This window comes from Erythranthe guttata, chromosome 7 (assembly GCF_056151865.1).
Source record: "Erythranthe guttata isolate IM_541 chromosome 7, IM_541, whole genome shotgun sequence".
NCBI lineage: Eukaryota > Viridiplantae > Streptophyta > Magnoliopsida > Lamiales > Phrymaceae > Erythranthe > Erythranthe guttata.
Window position 1 is genome coordinate 13,434,162 of NC_142539.1, and position 16,429 is coordinate 13,450,590.

General features: G+C 35.9%; 1 protein-coding gene across 1 annotated transcript; it reads left to right on the forward strand.

The window, feature by feature from the left end:
- The first annotated feature begins 1,880 nt into the window (after window positions 1-1,880).
- LOC105953872 (uncharacterized) lies at window positions 1,881-12,407 on the forward strand. Its single transcript, XM_088820326.1, has 8 exons — window positions 1,881-2,158; window positions 2,240-2,390; window positions 7,181-7,225; window positions 10,473-10,636; window positions 11,291-11,463; window positions 11,565-11,841; window positions 11,945-12,096; window positions 12,244-12,407. Exons 1-8 carry the CDS (start codon window positions 1,881-1,883, stop codon window positions 12,405-12,407), a joined length of 1,404 nt encoding a protein of 467 aa, XP_088676452.1.
- The last annotated feature ends 4,022 nt before the right edge of the window (window positions 12,408-16,429 follow it).

The window sequence follows — 16,429 nt, forward strand, 5'->3', positions numbered from 1 at the left end:
GGCGTAACCCTTCGACTAGGAACACGTTTAACAGTTATAATACTTGAGTAAATATCTCACGATCCTAATGATCAATTACTAGTACTTGTAATAACTGTAAGGACTATATCTATGCTTGTGACAAAGGGACAAAGATATAGAATGCCAAGGTGTTTTATCATTAATACGAATAAAGGTTCGTTTATTACAATAATAAATACGAAAGACCACAGCCACATGTTGGCTTGTTGGTCACCTACTCTAACATCGATAACCCTTGGCGAACGAAATATTTTGGGGGCGATGTAAGCCCCCAGGGAGTCGATAACCCTTGGCGAACGAAATATTTTGGGGGCGATGTAAGCCCTCAGGGAGTCGATAACCCTTGGCGAACGAAATATTTTGGGGGCGATGTAAGCCCCCAGGGAGTTGATGGCGGTGGTGCCATAGGTGGCTCCACATGTGGAGCAGGTGCAGGTATCGCGTTGGGAGCATTTGCTCCCATCGCGGCGATATATTGGGTCACGGCCTCTGTGGCAGCGCGAGTTGAAGCTTCTACTATCATGCGTTGAAGCGCATCCTGAGTTATTTGAACCATTCGAGGAGCAGGGAGTGGTGGATCGGCGAGTGGTGTGTCCCGAGGGGGGATCACCTGAACCTCGCGAGGCGGATCCATGGGACGTGGAGGAGGTGGCAAGCCAGAGCCTCCACGAGGTAGGAGATCGTTATTTGTGTCATTTTCTCTCCGAGCAGACGCCTCAGGAGGATCTTGTTGGCTACGTGATCTGGTTTGCATCGTTCCCACAGACGGCGCCAAAATGATGATGCTAATATGTAGCTCACCTAGGGTGGTGTAGAAAACGAACTGGGAGAGCAAAGCAGATCAGTAGCTTGACAACTTGATGATCCTGAGGTACCTGCGATCATAGAACACATAAGCTAAGACGGGGGTTGATCCGGCGGAAACCCCTCCGACGCTCAAGTCAGACGTGCTGATAGTGGAAATAGTCCAGAGAATACAGTTGATAGTATTACTCAGTTAATAGGACGTACCTCATGGAATGAGTTCAAATGTGTATTTATAGCTTAGTTGAGATTGTCGGGCCCAAACATTACTTGAAGGTGATTGAGCCTCAGTGATAGTGGTCTTCGATATTGGGCTCGTGGCCCAGTAGGTAAGTAATTTGTAGGCCCATTGGGTTGGCCCAATTATGCATATTAACTTGGCTATGCAATACAAGTTCACAGCCAGCAAACTCGAAGGTCAACGTTGTCTTCGGTATCTTTCTCTTTAATCAGATTTTGGGCAATTATCTTTGTTCACTAGGTATTTTAGTTCTTCTGTTTATCCCTCCAATTTGTTCTGCTAATAATTTTAATTAGTTCTATAAATTAGAAACATCCCTCCAATTTGTTGGGGGGCCACAGGATAGCATAAACTCCACACTGGTATAATATTATCCAATTTGAGCCGCCCTATTGATTTTGCTCTTTGGTTTCTCCAAGAGGCGCCATGCCAATAGAGTTGTTATCCTTACTTTATAAACCAACGATCTTTCCCATATTAAACCGTTGTGAGACTTATTGCACCTCAACAGTCCAGTTAGGCCTCGTTTGCTATTAACTAAATGATTGGACTTTGTTTGATGTTTGGTATCCCCAATAACTTGTCAGGTCGACCCGTAAATATTATGTTATCATAGCTTATCTTGCCTTCGTGGTATGTTTTTTATTGGATCATCGAATGTCCAATAATTTAATTAGTTTTTATTAGATTATTTAATCTTAATCTTATCTTCGCTAGCTAATCATATCTTGGCAATCAAACGAGGCCTTACAGTACCAAATATAATATAAAATTGCCATTTATATGAATAGGAATAACAAGACGTTTCCAAGCAATGAAGTCGGAGTGGGGTATTTCCAAATTTATTTCCAAGAAAGTTATATCATGTCCATCAAACGGATACCTAGTCGATGACAACTGTGTGCTTGGTGCTGAGGTTTTTGTCGTTGAAATACAATTAGCAATCAATGAATGTTTGTCTATAAAGAATGTTGTGACACCTTACAAGCGTAATTGGAAGATTCCAAACTTCTCCAAACTCGGAAAAGTTTGGAATTCCGAACAATTTTATATGCCGGAGGGCACAAATGGTAACGTTATTTTGTTTAGTATGTTTGCGATTATCTTTCTAAAAAAAAGTGATTTAATTCTTGCGCTTGCAATTTTAATTAATCTATTGATAAATAATATTAGGAAGATTAATCTTTACCCAAAAGGAAATGGAGAGGCAACCGGTCGTTCTGTCTCCGTCTTTTTGCAGCACCTTGGTTCCGAAAGAGTGAAGGCACGCTTTACCGTATTTATCAAAAAACACGAGAATCCTGGTGGATACTGCAAGGAGTCTGTAAGTTACAACATCTTTTTGTCTATTGAATTGTTTCAACAATTGATAATTTCCAATGCTTTTGTAGGGTAAATATCCCTTAATGAATATTATTAGGAAGATTCATAGCTTGTGAAAGCTTTCTTGATTATACTATTTAATTATGGGAAAATTACAGTTTTCATCCTTCAAGTTTGCACGTATTTCACAGTTGGTCCCCATGTTCACAGTGAACACTTTTGGTCATTTCCGTCAATTTACCGTTAGTCCGTTAGTTAAGGCCGTGATGGGCACACACTTGATTCAGTTAGTTTTAACGGGAAATTGACGGAACTGACTAAAAGTGTTGAATTTTTGAAACATGGGGACCAAATGTGTTTTTGTGAATACGGGGGACCAAATGTGAAATTGGTGCAAACTTGAGGGATGAGAACTGTACTTTTCTCATTTACTTATATGGACACTTTACAAATAATAAGTCCATCAATGGGTACTTATTCATAAAGAGGTCCGTGCAAAAAAAATTTATAAAAAAATCAACATTTTGTCCAGAGGTTTGTTAAAGACTAAAATCATGAGATGATTTCTTGGTGGAAGAATTAAAGATGACAAAAAAAATTCAGAAATCCAAAATCATAGCCAAAATTCACAATGTGTCTCCCGTATGTAGAACCTTCCCATCGTTTTTGTTGTTACCAATTTCCGTTTGCAGGTTGATTTAACTTCGTTTGCTGTTTGAAAAATTGCGTTTGATGTTGAGATTCGATTCCTCTTGTTTACAATTTGCAAGGTATGTCTTAAGTTACACTTTTTGATCATCTCTCATCATCATAACTCATCGATGCGTTCGATAATACCCTTCAACGAAATACTCTCTATCCTTCTCATTTTATTTGTCGTTTTGGCCTAATGCACTGGTATTAAGAAAATTAATGAATGTGCATGGTTTCCAGAAATATCAACCCAAGCTCGGCTGACATAACCCAGGTGCCAGCACTAGCAGCTAGCAAACAATTCTCTAACATCAGAACCAAAATCCGTAAAAATTTTGTGTCAAGATATATGATTTGATTAATTAAATTTTAGATTTTCTATATTGGCTTTAATAAATTTGATTATATCACTACTTGCAGATTTCACGACCATGGATACAAGAGAAGCAGCACCTTCCGATTTTTCATCATTTATATACACACAATAAACAAACACACAGATCATGGGTAAATACATTATCTATACTACTTATAAAAGTGAGAATGTTAGGGGAGGTTTCTTCCTTTTTTTGTGATGACCAAAATGCCCCTATCAAAATTAAAATAATTAATATTAATTTATAATTAGTCTTTTAATGTATGTTTATGAAAATAATTGATATTTTTTAAAGTTCAATGTATAAAGACATCTGAAAAGATGAACTCATGTATTTATTAAATGTTAGTCATATAAGAAATTCAAAGAAACTCAATGGTCGATAATTCAATATGAATTTCAATTTTGCATCAGTTACACCAAAGAAAGAAATAAATGATCGTAACTTCCAGTTTCAAGTTCTCATTCATCTTTTCTTTCTCTTCTGGATTTCTTTTTCGTTTTCTTCTTTTTTATTTATTTTTTTTTTGTTTTCAGTTCTATGTTTAATTGTTTGAACCCTAAATTTTGAGAAATTGATAAAGTTTTCTAGATTAATGAAGGAATAAATCCTCCATATCAAGATCGGATTGAGCCTCTGTTAATAAAGTTCGTAAGTTATTTTGCATATTTTTCCCACTTCTATGTACTAAGTTAATTTTTTTTATTCATTTGAATTAATTGACCTAATGAAACATGTATGGGTTATATGCATGGGGATTGTTGATTTAAAATTATTTCTACTCAGGTAATTCATAAAACGTGTTTCAGTTTCATAAAATTAATGGTCTATGCATGGGGATTATTGATTTAACTTGTATCTACTAAATTTACTTGCAATTACATTTTATTTTTCCGTTCAATTCTTTATTTATATATTGACAGGTAAGATTCATTGTGATATAGTTTGTGACTAAGAATGTTATACGTGAAGTTTGTAAGGACTTTCTATTTCAATTGGCTTCTTCTTGTCATCTCAAATTCATGTATGTACATTATTAGGGACTCATAACAAAAGAAAGAAAATGTATTGATCCTGCAACTGCTTTATTTGCTTAATCCAAAGGTGATGTTGCATGACTCTGGGTTTAGCCAGTGATCCAATCTCATCAAAGTTGTTAGTCTTTCTCCAACAAGACTAAGCTATACATTTTCTGGAAACCATAATTTAATTTTTGATTTACGTGGCTCTTGGTATTCCACATCTCGTTTATGAAAATAGGAATTGAACTGCCTTGTTATTAATCTTTGCTAATGTTATGAATTGTGAGTGGATAAATAGGAAATAATTTGTTAAATGGGCTTTATATTGCTATTGGTAGTTTTGCATTAGATGATTATATTGGATTGTCATGTTTTAGTTACTCGGAGACTTCACTTTTGGTGGCTTGACTATCTCTATTGGTTAGTGATATAAATTTTAGGGGAAATTCTACTTTCCCCCCTTTTACTTTGTCTCGGTATCACTTTACCCCATTCTATTCATTTGCCCCCCTATACTTGAAAAATTGTCTCAACGTGGTCCTCGCTGTTAGTTGTCTGACATTTGACCTTAACGCCATTTGATCTAAGCTCTAAAATTACAAAACTGCCACCCCTCCCAATTTAAATAATTCTTTAAAAAAAAAAAAAAAAAAAAAAAAATAATAATAATAATAATAATAATAATAATAATAATAATAATAATAATAATAATAATAATAATAATAATAATAATAATAATAATAATAATAATAATAATAATAATAATAATAATAATAATAATAATAATAATAATAATAATAATAATAATAATAATAATAATAATAATAATAATAATAATAATAATAATAATAATAATAATAATAATAATAATAATAATAATAATAATAATAATAATAATAATAAAATAAAATAATAAAAAAATCAAGAAACGAGGTAACATAGTCAACGACGTCTGCCACCATTTATTTATTTTTTTATTTTTTGGATTTTTTAATAATTATTTAAGCTAGGAGGAGTGGTTTTTTTTGTAATTTCCAGACTTAGATCAAACGGTGTTAAGGTCAAAGGTCTGAAAACTAACGGCGATGGCCATATTGAGACAATTTTTCAAGTAAAGTTATATTCAGCCAAAGTACAAGGGGGAAAGTGGAATTTACCCTAAATTTTATGCACTTGACTGATGGTTTTATGTTGTCTAATGGTAGACAAATATAACATGAAATTAAAAGTTATTTCTCATGTAATTTATTTATATAAACTTGTTTTCGTGATTTTCATTTTGATGGCAAAAATTTTAATGCCCCTTGTTTGTTTTATCTTATATATTATTTGAATTTTTAGTGATTTTATTTGTTCATGAACTTCTTATATTTTCCAATTCATAATTTTTCCCTCTAAATATTAGGGTCCAATGGCTATAGATAGTTTCCTTTTCAATTTAGTAAGTTTTGTGTTTACTCCAAATTAAAAATCATGAGTTAAGTTTTAGGCTCTGATTGAATCATCAGTCTCCTTCTCCTTCGTGCAGACAATACCTCCCACCTTATGTAAAACACTTGTATTCGCTGTCGTGCTCTCATAAAAAAATTTAATGTTATTAGATATTAAATTCCTTTAACACAAATCTTCGATCTGGTTCCCATTACTATTCAGGTGAGTTTTAGGGAGATATTATTATAGAAAATCTACGAGCCATTCAAGGGGATACTAGAGTGAATTATGCCAGTTTACTTTATATGCTTTATCACCGTTATTATTGGAGATATTAGTGACAAATGATACACTTCACTAATAGCTTAAACTTTCGGTTGAGGTAGTCATTCAACATGGTATCAGAGTCAGACCAAATGAAATGTCATGAGTTCCAATCCCACCGCCATCCATTTCAAATATTTCAAGTGCAAGGCTTCAAACGTAATTTGCTTAAACTTTAGGGGGCGAATTGAAGATATTAGTATTAAATAATAATAGCTTAATTTTTGGTGAGGTGGTCATTCAACAACTATATTTGGTTCGTTTTTTTTTTTCTTTTATAACAAGTCGATGTGATCCGTCAAAACTACAAGATAAGGATGTTGGATGTACATCATTTTTCTTAGACATAACAGGCATGGGAGGTACAACCGTACATGTGAAGTCAACAACAAATGGATTCTCCGATCCATGGTATAGTCACATGATGATGAAACTGATAGCTGAAGGACAAAATGAAGCCATCCAAATTGCATAGGTAGAAATTTCAGCTCAATCTTGTATTCTCGAATGGTTTTACTAAATAGTTAGTTTAATGAAGCTAAGTGAAGAAATGGTTGTACATGTAGTCCGTTCTTTGTTTTGATATTTCATGACATACGAATGGTTGAAGACAAACTATTTTAGTTTCATTAATATATTTCATTGTTTTATTTAGAATTGTAGCAGATTTTACTGTATACAGGTCAAGATTATGCTCTTGATACGCTCTTTTAGAATGCATTCAAATAGACAATCAACTCAGTGCTCTAGAATAAAGAAGGCACATTTTACTACCCTTGAGATACAAGTTCACTTGAGATATATCTTTCAATCTTTGTAACATATCAAAGATATCATTGTATGCAAACTTATGGACAATATCTAAAGTTCTTCCATGAATTATTTATTCTTTATAATTAGACATAGTTTCACTTTGTGAAACTATTATGTCATTATTTTGACAGGATGATGGCCTGGTACATAGTATGTCAAAGTCAAAATGCCCTGAGGTATGTTATTAAAATATGCAAGTCTCCTTTTTGTTTATGAGAACCTCTCATCTTCTATGTTTCGAATTTATCTAAATTCTCTAACTCTGAAACGATCGAGACCATTATAGAGCTACTCTAGACTTGCGGTCATGTGGAGTGATACTCTTTGTAAAGGTTGCACGAACCTAACCTTCTCTTTACACTACTGTGAAGCATATAGACCAATTAAATTTGTGTAGAGTATGTTTGGAACATAATTTATATTCATGCTCTTTGCTAGCTGGAAATTATGTTAATGCACAAGCTTCTAAGTTTTTTGTTTATTTTTCTAATGTATGTTTCATCATTCAATAAGAAAAAAATGGAATTGGTTAAGGAGAGGGTAATCCATAATAAGCATAATACTGTTGCATAAGGACTAGGTGTGCCATGAGGAACATTATAATTGGATGATGCATTTTGGTTATCATGAGTACATTTGCTGTCCCACCAGAGAGTATAAGAGTTGTATTAGTTTTCAGTGATTTCACATAGACATCATTAACTTCAACATCTATCATATTACAATAGCAATACTAAACAAACTCTCGTAATTGACTGCAGATTTGATCATAAATCTCGAAAAATATGCTTTTCTAGGATTCACCTGAATTTCAATGTATATGCAATACAAAGAAGATAAGAGAAGCATTTTAAGTTTGATTTGATGTAGTTTACACTTCTCCAATATTTACAGAAGTAGTGTCAAGTGTATATTTTTACACTTAATCGTACCTTTTAATTGGAGCTTTTGGTGTGTTTTAATGATAATTGGTGCTTAAAATGTTGATTTATTGTATTTTAGGTACAAATTGAAGAATTGGATAATTATGGAGTAAAAACTGCAATTTTGGAGAAAATATGGGCGAAAAGTGAAGAAGTAAAAAATCTGAAGAATTATAGCCCAGACGGCCGTCTGAGAATTACACTTAAATCTTAGACGGTCGTCCGAGAAACAGAGGCATTCTCTGGAATTGAGACGGCCGTCCGAGTTTTAGTACATAATCTCGGACGGCCGTCCGAGAAGGCGTAGAAGCGCAGTAAATGAATTTTAATTGCACAGGGAAACTACCTTCTCCTCCAAATTTTCCACCCTATATAAGACCAAGCCAAGCACATAATTGGGCATCAATCTTTTACGCAATTTCAAGAGCAACGAAGCAATAACAAAGACGAAGAATTCGAAGATTACAAGCATAGTTTATCTTTTTATGAATTATTATTTTATTTTTACTTTAATCATGAGTAGCTAACTCTTTTATTCCTAGGATTTTATTTCGAACCCTATGTGGGATTTATGAACCCAATTCTATGATTTAATGCAAGTTTTAATTCCGGATTATTTCTTCTACTTGTTTTATTAAGTGCATAAACTTGATCACATTATGTGCTTTTATGTTATTGTTAATCGCATGAATCGGAAGATCAGGTTAATAATTAGAATTGTGGTAGAAGAGCCTTTGTGGTATTAACATAGGAATATAGTTAATCTCTTAGGTAGCCATTATTGAGACTTGTGCTTAATGTTGTGTTCTAGAATTAATTGCGTAGGAATACAGTAATTGAATCTAGAGTATTAGAATCGTAATGCACGCGGAAGCGGGTTATGATTAATTAAGCATCTCAGGTTAATAATCTGAGTTAATTACTTGCATAATTGAAGGGATTGAGGGAGTAATAATCACATAGGGGGGAGAATAAAATCCTAGGTTTGCTTTCTCTGGTTAAATGTTCGATTTTACTTGTTTTCTTGCTTTAATTTGCTTAATTTCGTTTAGTTAATTTAGTTTATTATTCATCTTTCGACTGTGTAGGGTGGGCTTGATAATAATTGATAGGATTTAGCGTCTAGGATTAAGTAATTAAATATTCTCTGTGGGATCGATATCCGGACTTAATTATCAACTATATTACTAGTACGATACGTGCACTTGCGTGTAGGTATTATCACCAACAAGTAGCAATATGTTTTTGGTCTAAAACCAATAGAACCATATTTAATAAAAGGCATCTTGCAATCTAATATGAACACAAAAAAATTATTTTCACCATATAATAATATTACGACACGTGCAACGCACGTGCACCTTGCTAGTTATTAATAAGGGTAAATTACAGTCACCCATGAGGTATGGTCAAATTATGAAAACCCCCTTCGTGTTTGGGTAATTACAATCACCCTTCAACTATAAATCTTCTTATATGTCCACCCTTGCGGTTTCAAATTTTGTGGAATCTTCTTGATTATATGGAATATTATCACTTTTGTACCCGTTTTATCCCATTCGAGCTCTACATTTTGAAGCAAGATGATCATAATATGTGTTTTTTGGCTTGTATATATCAAATTGTAGTGCATCATAAACTGTATTTTTACACAAAACGAGTACAAACTAGAGCGCATTCTACGGAATCTAGATGATTATCAAGGGCTAAAATATTTTTTGGGGGTTATAAGATAAAATTAGTAGAGAATTAATAATATAAAATAAAAAAACATTAAAAAAGTGAACAAAAAAATCCCCCCAAAGTCACAAGGTAGTTCCGCCCCTCATGATTATATTGAATTTGATACTATAAGGGTGGATGTGTAAGAAAATTCATAGTTGAGGGGTAAATATAATTATCTAAACAAGAGGAGGATTTTCGTAATTTGACCATACCGGCTGTAATTTACCATAATTATTAATAATAATAATAATAATAATAATAATAATAATAATAATAATAATAATAATAATAATAATAATAATAATAATAATAATAATAATAATAATAATAAATAATAATAATAAATAATAATAATAATAATAATAATAATAATAATAATAATAATAATAATAATAATAATAATAATAATAATAATAATAATAATAATAATAATAATAATAATAATAATAATAATAATAATAATAATAACAATAATAATAATAATAATAATAATAATAATAATAATAATAATAATAAATAAAATGAAGGAAATATAATAAACGAACGAGGAAAAAGAAATCAATTTGACTAGGAAACGTATTAGCGGTACAAGAGCTCAACTCCGTATTGCACAAGAAGTGTCCATGTTTAATAATTGATAAACAACCTCAATTCCTTCTATCTCATAACTAAGAAGAACTATTACTTCTGTATAGCAGCAGCAGATATTGGTCTAATATTTTTCTATTCTTTCTTGTAATCTTTTATAGTAATATAAATACATAAATTTGCTTAGGTTTTTTTTGAATCTACTTCTACTCTGTCAGAATTCACGACAATGGAAACAAGAGAAGCCGCACCTTCGAATTTTTTAATCAAGATTAATTCTTTCTCCTTGCTTGGTAGTTGTGGAATGGACAAATACGAAACTAAGGAGTTTGTTGCCGGAGACTACAAGTGGTACGTATGTATACCCTAGGGCAGTCGCGAGTCCATGAATTTGTGAATTTGTTATAGGGTGGGTTTAAATTTTCAAGAGTTCAGGGGCAACACCCTTTTTTTAGGATTTTTTTTGTGTTTTTAGGACTTTTTTTGTGACAAAATCAGAAAATAAGAATAGGAAAGAAAAGGAAAAGTAAATTTTTTTTTGCATTAATTTGAATTTTGGGTGAGCATGGTTTTTTTGCATTAATTTTAATTTTGGGTGGATTAATTAATAAAAATATGAACCAACGCTCATTAGGAGAGTTGGTACCTAGCCTTTACCAATAGGGTAACGGTCTAGGGTTCGAGTCCCCCCCACCCCTACTTTCCATTGTAATGGACTTGAATTACTCAAAAAAAAAAAAATTTAATAAAAATATGGATTATTCTTGCATTAATTTATATTTTGGGTGGGGTAATTAATAACAATTGAGTGAGCTGAATAGATATATAGGTATAATATAACAAAAAAATTATCAATTGAGGGTGGCTTGAGTCCACCCTTGATCACGGATGGACTCGCCCCAGGGCTGACTGATTTATTCATTTAGTTATTTTAATTTTTATTTTTTTGTTTTTTGTATCATAAAATCAATAAGTAATTAATGAACAATTTCTGAACTTGTGCAGGAAACTAATAATATATCCTTGCGGGGACAAAAATGTCGGAAAAGATGGCGACTATGTTTCCGTATATTTGGCTATGGCGGACACAAGTTCTCTTGTTGCAAATACTGATGTTAATGTTGTATTCACCATCTTTCTCTATAATCATATTTCCAACAATTATCTCCATTCACTAGGTATGTTTTGCTCTTTTGTATATCGTGTATTATTAAGAAACGACCCTCTTCCAGAGTTCCGGAATACATATATTTTTATTTTTGGCCAATAACTTGGATAGGAATAACAAGACGTTTCCATGCAATAAAGTCCGAATGGGGAATTTCAAAATTTATCTCGAAAAAGGTTTTGTCAGATCCATCACATGGATACCTAGTCGATGACAACTGTGTGTTTGGTGCTGAGTTATTTGTGGTCGGAAAAGAAGCTGCAGTCATTGAACGTTTGTCTTTGAAGAATGTTGTGACACCTTACAAGCGTAATTGGAAGATTCCAAACTTTTCCAAACTCGGCGACATTTCGAAATCTGAAGAATTTAATGTCGGAGGCCACAAATGGTACTCTTTTCGTTTTAGTATTTTCAACCGTATACCTAACTTTGTGTTGCACTGGATTTGTTACCCATTTTTATTTATATTAATTTATTTTTTTTAAATTTAGGAACGTTCATCTTTACCCGAAAGGATACGGTGATGCGAGTGGCCGAAGTGTCTCCGTCTATTTGTACCATATTGGTTCGGAAAGAGTGCAATCATCTATTACGATATGCATAAGAAACCAGGTTTACGATAATGAACACAAGAAACTAACTAGTAAGTTGCAACATCAATTGTTAAGTAGTACAACATCATCTTGTAGCATGATACATTAAATAAGGCCTTTGAAAATATTTTTCAGTTCATACTATTTGCTAATTAATTTATTAATCTGTTTTCTTCTTTTTTTCTTCCTTTTTGCAGTAACTCAATGGTTTCCTGCCAGTGACCGGTTTTCTAGAAATAGTGCTTGTGGATGGAGTTCATTCATCGAGCTTGCAAATACGAGTGATCCTAAAAAGGGATTCATCGTGGATGACTGTTGTCTTCTAGATGTCGAAATCTCCGTCTATGCTGTTTCGCATTAATCTCCCTTTATCATGGACTATATATTAATGAGAATTAGATATTCAGTGATACTATTTTTTTTATTTCATGACTTTTGTTAAGGGAATATTATATATTTTTTTAGTTTATATATCGTTGAATGACCACCTCAGCCAAAAGTTTAAGCTGTTAGTGAAATGTATCATTGCAGTTGAAATATTTGAAATGTGTGATGGTGGGATTCGAACTTAGAACCTTTTATTTGTTCTGATTTTGATATCATATTGAATGACTACCTGTTAAGTGTATATTTTTACACTTAATCATATCTTTAAATTAGAGTTTTTGGTTTATTTTATTGATAATTGATGCTTAAAGTTTTGAGTTATTGTGTTTCAGGCACAAATGAAGAATAAAATAAGTTGAGGGTCAAAGTTACAATTTAAAAGAAAAGGTTGACAAAATTGGAGAAGTCAAACATCTGAGAAGGAAAGACTGCGCAGTAAAGAAATTTAAAAAAATTACAAGGAAATTGTTTTTTCCCAATTTATCGCACCTTATAAAAAGCCATCTCAAGCACACAATTCGGAGTCCTAGTAAAGAAATTTCCAAAACTTACTAGGAAACTGCATTTTCCCCACTTTATCTCACCTTATAAAAAGCCCTCTCAAGCACACAATTAGAAGTCTTTTTTTTATGCAATTTCAAGAGCAAAACGCAATTTCAAGAGCAAAGAAGTAATAACGAAGAATTCGAAAAGCCCTCTCAAGCACACAATTAGAAGTCCTCTTTTTACGCAATTTCAAGAGCAAAACGCAATTTCAAGAGCAAAGAAGTAATAACGAAGAATTCGAAGACTCCAAGCATAGTTTTATCTTCCATGATTTATTTTAATTTTTTTTTTTACTTTAATTATGAGTAGCTAAGTCTTTTAATTCTAGGATTTTATTTCGAACCCTATGTGGGATTTAGGAACCCGATTCTATGATTTTATGCAAGTTTTAATTCCAGATTATTTCTTCTACTTGTTTTATTAAGTGCATGAAACTGGCCACTTTATGTGCTTTTCTGTTATTGCTAATTGCATTCATCGGAAGATCCGGTTAATAGTTAGAACTTGGGTAGATGAGCCTTTGTAGTATTAACATAGGAATATAGTTAATTGCGTAGGAATACAGTAATTGAATCTAGAGTACTAGAATTGAATCTTATGATTAATTTAGCATCTCAAGGTAATAATCCGATTTAATAATTTGCATAATTGAAGGAATTGGGGAATTAATAATCTTATATTAAAACTACAGCTTCAATCAATTGCATTACTAGGAAACGTACGGAACAAGAACTCCACAATTCCACAATTCCCCCAAACCTAATAGTAGGAACTAATATTCCTGTGATCAGCAAATATTAACTGGTATCTTGATGTGTATAATTGGATTTAGGCCCAAGATGCTCAAATTGGCCCATCTAGAGGAAAAATCCAATTAACACTTTTAATTACATTCAACTTGTCCCACATTGGTTTTTAACAAGAAAACCACATCAAACTACACCTATAAATATGTGTTATCATACACATAACAAGGTAAGCACTATTTAGGCAATTAATTAATATTATTTGCTTATATTGTGATAGTTTTCTGACTTGAACGTCGGAGGACAATCGCCGGGCCACCCCCGGCGTGTCACCTAGTGTTTTCAACTGTTTTGTAGGTTAACGAGTGGAGCGATCCCTTCGACTACCTCGGACGCGTGGCAAGGACTCTCGGCATTCCCGATATTGGGCTTGAAGATTCCCGGACTTAGAAGACCTGTGGGCTTCAAGACCATTGGGCTGGCCCATCATTTTTGGAGCAGCATCATTTTGGCGCCGTCCGTGGGAAGGCAAACTAGATCACGTGTCATGACGAAGAGGATCAAGGCGATCCCAACCACTCGCCTCGAAGAGCGGAATAGTCTTAGAGCTTCCTCGATGAAGCGACAGAGTCTCAGAGCCGCCCCGAAGAGCGGAATAGTCTTAGAGGCGTCCGCCTCGAGGAAGCGACGGAGTCTCAGAGCCGCCTCTGTTAGCCTGGGACTGGCAGCAATTGTCCATGTGGTGGAGGCCCGGGTATGGGCGACCCACAATCGAATGCCGTGGGCGCTTGTGTGTGTTGAATGCACTATAAGGCTAGGGTTTGCGCCTTTCCTAACACCAATTGGTTTTGGGACAACTGGTAGCGCCTGAGGTCCTACAAGTGGTATCAGAGCCAAGGTCACGGGTTCGATTCCCAGCTGGAGCAATTGCTGAGGGGGAGATTGTTAGCCTGGGACTGGCAGCAATTGTCCATGTGGTGGAGGCCCGGGTATGGGCGGCCCACAATCGAATGCCGTGGGCGCTTGTGTGTGTTGAATGCACTATAAGGCTAGGGTTTGCGCCTTTCCTAACACCAATTGGTTTTGGGACAACTGGTAGCGCCTGAGGTCCTACAGCCTCGAAGAGCGGAAGAGTTTTAGAGCCACCTCGAGGAAGCGACGGAGTCTCAGAGCCGCCCCGAAGAGCGGAAGAGTCTTAGAGCCGCCCGCCTTGAGGAAGCGGAAGAGTCTCAGAGCCGCCTCGAAGAGCGGAAGAGTCTTAGAGCCGCCTCGAGGAAGCGACGGAGTCTCAGAGCCGCCCCGAAGAGCGGAAGAGTCTTAGAGCCGCCCGCCTCGAGGAAGCGACGGAGTCTCAGAGCCGCCTCGAAGAGCGGAAGAGTCTTAGAGCCGCCCGCCTCGAGGAAGCGACGGAGTCTCAGAGCCGCCTCGAAGAGCGGAGGAGTCTTAGAGCGGCCTCGAGGAAGCGACGGAGTCTCAGAGCCGCCCCGAAGAGCGGAAGAGTCTTAAAGCCGCCTCGAGGAAGCGACGGAGTCTCAGAGCCGCCCCAAAGAGCGGAAGAGTTTTAGAGCCGCCCGCCTCGAGGAAGCGACAGAGTCTCAGAGCCGCCTCGAAGAGCGGAAGAGTCTTAGAGCCGCTTCGAGGAAGCGACGGAGTCTCAGAGCCGCCTCGAAGAGCGGTAGAGTCTTAGAGCCGCCTCGAACCAAAAGAACTACGGGAGCGGCCAACGAAGGTGGTCAAGGCGATCTCCACCAACCGCTTCAAGGTAACGCTGGAGTCATAGAGCCGCCTCGAAGGAAGAGAACGACGGGAGCGGCCAACCTTGCGGGATCTTCAGCGCCGGTCATTTAGATGACTGTAGAGGAATTACAAGCCTTAAAAGAGTATCGCTCGACAGCCAAAGTTATTTCTCCGAACGAGCTCCTCGAAGAGGCTCACCACCACTCGCCTCAGTGTAGCGCATCCTCAGATCGTGAGCCTCGAAGATACGCTCGCCACCAATCGCCTCATCACAACCCATCATCGAACCGCCCCCTTCGAAGAGAAGCTCGCCGCCGGTCACCACGCCCCGTGAGGCAGAGGGCTCCTCCAAGGGAGAGAGCGGCGCATAGCCGTCGAGAGAGAAGTGTTTCTTCTCGGCCGGGTGTGGCACGCCACGAATCACGATATGACAGGAATATCGAGCGCTCCTTTCGCCATAGAGACTCTATTGGAAATAAATTTGGAAGTAGATATTCCCAATCTGAAAAGAAAATGAGCCGTGAGGGCATTGATGACCGTAACTCAAGGAGACCTCGACAAAAAGCTTCGAGGCCAACGACCGCTCGCTTTGAAACATTCCCCGCTCGAATAAGCCCATTTGTTCCTGCCATTATGGAAGAAGTCTTACCTCTCGGATTTAGGATCCCCAATCTATCCCAATTTGACGGGACCGGAGATCCCCAAGAACAGTTAAATAACTTTTACGCCAAGCTTGACCTCTACGGCCTCAGTAACGCAGCTTACTGCAAGATTTTTCAGACTACGCTGACTGATCAGGCACAAGTTTGGTTCAACGGCTTGCCCGGAGGGTCCTTAGACAATCTGGACCAACTAGCGACACATTTCCTTAACCACGACTCAATGAATAAGAAATATGCCAAAATTGGATCGTATCTCTTCAAGGTCATACAACGAGACGGAGAGCCACTCAGAGATTACATACAAC

Bases quoted from the DNA above. Each gene is read 5' to 3' on its own strand.
- LOC105953872 (XM_088820326.1), top strand. From the start codon at position 1,881: ATGAAGTCGGAGTGGGGTATTTCCAAATTTATTTCCAAGAAAGTTATA. The intron at 7,226-10,472 runs GTATGTTATTAA...AAATTTGCTTAG, and splicing joins CAAAGTCAAAATGCCCTGAG to GTTTTTTTTGAATCTACTTC. The intron at 11,464-11,564 runs GTATGTTTTGCT...TAACTTGGATAG, and splicing joins CAATTATCTCCATTCACTAG to GAATAACAAGACGTTTCCAT.